At 36.5% G+C, this 2520-nt stretch overlaps 1 protein-coding gene across 3 annotated transcripts in view; it reads left to right on the top strand.

Moving 5' to 3' along the window:
* Positions 1–726, top strand: part of WNT11 (Wnt family member 11) — a 134940-nt gene extending 134214 nt beyond the window's left edge. For all 3 annotated transcript variants that reach the window (XM_075849931.1, XM_075849928.1, XM_075849930.1), the window contains one exon: positions 1–726. This exon is cut by the window's left edge and continues 112 nt beyond it. In XM_075849931.1, coding sequence (XP_075706046.1) covers positions 1–63 — 63 coding nt within the window. In that variant the 3' untranslated portion in view covers positions 64–726.
* Positions 727–2520: the final 1794 nt, after the last annotated feature.

Genomic DNA, 2520 nt, shown 5'->3' with positions numbered 1-2520 from the left:
TGGTGTTGCTATGTAACTTGCAAAAAATGTGAGAGGACTGTGGAGAGATACATTTGCAAATGAAATTTTTTGTTTAAAAAAAAAAGTTGTACCCATTCAGGACTTCACCTAAAATACAAAAAGAAACAAGAAAAAACAAAGCACTATCCACGGTCGGAAGAACTTTCTTCTCAGAGACAGAAACGTTTCAAAAAATTGTGCCAAATGAGATATAATAATATACAGAGTAAGGAAATATCAGGACCGACGTGAATGTTTTTAAAATTTAAAAAAATTTCGGTAGACCGACCCCCTCTTTGCGTCTACCGTTTTGTAAATACTCATGACTCAATTATTTTGTTGCCATTGGAATCTACCATGGTACTTTGTGACCTATTAAGGAAGAATAAGGAATTATTTTTATATAACCTGTGAAGAAAAATTCAGGACTGGACTTCAAAGCCCCTTTAAACCTATATCACTCAAAGGGATCTATCTGGAAAAACTGAGTGCAATGAAACCCGTTTCAGGATGACTTTACTAAAATGAACTCTGGACTGGAGATGCTATGTAGATTATATTATGGAATTGCTTAACACACTGCGGGGGCAATTCAAAAATACTCCACAGGGCAAAAGGGGAAATTGACATTTCCTGCAGTAAACAAACAATTTACAGTCCTATAATGTTCTGTAGCCAGCAGAAGTTATCACGTAAATTTTTTGAAATGTCAATTTTTGAAATTTTTTAAAATTAAAATTTTTGAAATTTTTTGAAATTACATTTTTTGAAATTTTTTGAAATTAAAATTTTGGAAGTTTTTGGAAATGTAAATTTTGGAAATTTTTGGAAATTTAAATTTTTGACATTTTTGGGGTTTTTCGTTTAGAAATGTCATAATCTATTCTACAAAGCGTCTCCAAACATGAGCGTCATTTTTAAGTATTGTTTACATTCTTCAGAAATCCGTACAAGGCATCTCAACGCCCAGACAACAGTGTCCTGCCACTGTCGGTGGATGTACAAATTTTTGTTTTGTATGCAGAACCTACAGAGAGAGAGATATTTATAAATATAGCATTTGCTTTCTTTATTCTACCTTTTTATATATATAATTATAAATGTAAGTAAACAGCTTAAAGTGTGTATGAAATAAAAGCCAAAAAGGTCAAATATAAAATGGTTTCTACAATTATATTTTTATATTAGTTTTTATTATGCTATTTTATGACAGACCACTTGTAAATTTACAGGTTTTCATGTAGGTAAAACGTGTAGAGTTTTTGGGGGAGGGTGGGGCCGATACAATTGTAGACTTAATAGCACAACTGATGGGATGTTACACTCCAAGCAATGGTTCACACACTGCGGATCTCAAAGCGGAGACATCTAAGGTATGTTCACACACACTAATTAGGGACGTAAATCGGGCGTATTAACCCCCGAAATTACGGCTTGAATGCGTTGACAAACATCTGCCCATTGAAAGCAATGGGCTGACGTTTGTCTGTTCACACGAGGCGTATATTTACGCGCCACTGTCAAAAAATGGCGCGTAAATAGACGCCCGCGTCAAAGAAGTGACCTGTCACTTCTTGGGGCGTAATTGGAGCCGTTATTCATTGACTACAATCAAAAGCAGCGCCATTTACGTCCGTAATGGACGCGGCATTCAAGAGCCTGCACATGCCGTTACGGCTGTAATTACGGGGATGTTTTCTCCTGAAAACATCCCCGTAATTTCGGCCGTTACGGACGCTGCCGTGTGAACATACCCTTACAATGTAAAAACATTTTTTTTTCAAAAATATCCACAGAATGTAAAGTGAGCCTAACACAGTAGCACTTTTTCAGAAATATGTAATATTAGGTAGGGGGTGCTCTGATCAATTATTAAAAGTCCCAAAAATTTGGAAAATACCAATTGGACCATCATTCACAATCTTTTTTTTCTTTTTTCTTTTCATTTTTTTTTCTATATATGTCCCTAGTAGAAGTAATTGTAACCATAACAGACGGGAGAGGAAATCTGCAGCAAATCCACAGCGAATCCATGGCAAAATATGTATGTGTTACATGGGAGTTTTGATTCAGTTCCTGAGTATTTCCCCCTTGGCATTGCCAGGAGGCGAGCTGTATAGTAAATTGTTTTGGATTTCTGGTGCTCAAAATCCTCAACAGTTTTTCACAGGAAATCCACCCATTCTGACGTGGAAATGACATGGATTTTGATCCCGTATTTTACTTTGTGCGATGCAAAAGGTAAACTCAACATCCGTAGCATTTGCATGTGGAATTTGCAACCAATTGCAGAAAAATCTGCAGCCGATGTTTTTTCCCGCCACGTCTAAACGTCTTAATAGATTTGCCACCTTTTTACCTCTCAGACAGGCAAAAAAATATTTTGCTATGAGCAGACGTAAATTGAGCACTAAATTTGCGCCATGACTCCAGTTAAAGAGGCTCTGTCACCAGATTTTGCAACCCCTATCTGCTATTGCAGGTGATCGGCGCTGCAATGTAGATTACAGTAACGTTTTT

The sequence above is a fragment of the Rhinoderma darwinii genome, chromosome 2 (assembly GCF_050947455.1).
Source record: "Rhinoderma darwinii isolate aRhiDar2 chromosome 2, aRhiDar2.hap1, whole genome shotgun sequence".
Lineage (NCBI taxonomy): Eukaryota > Metazoa > Chordata > Amphibia > Anura > Rhinodermatidae > Rhinoderma > Rhinoderma darwinii.
This window is presented reverse-complemented; position numbering and strand designations above follow the sequence as displayed.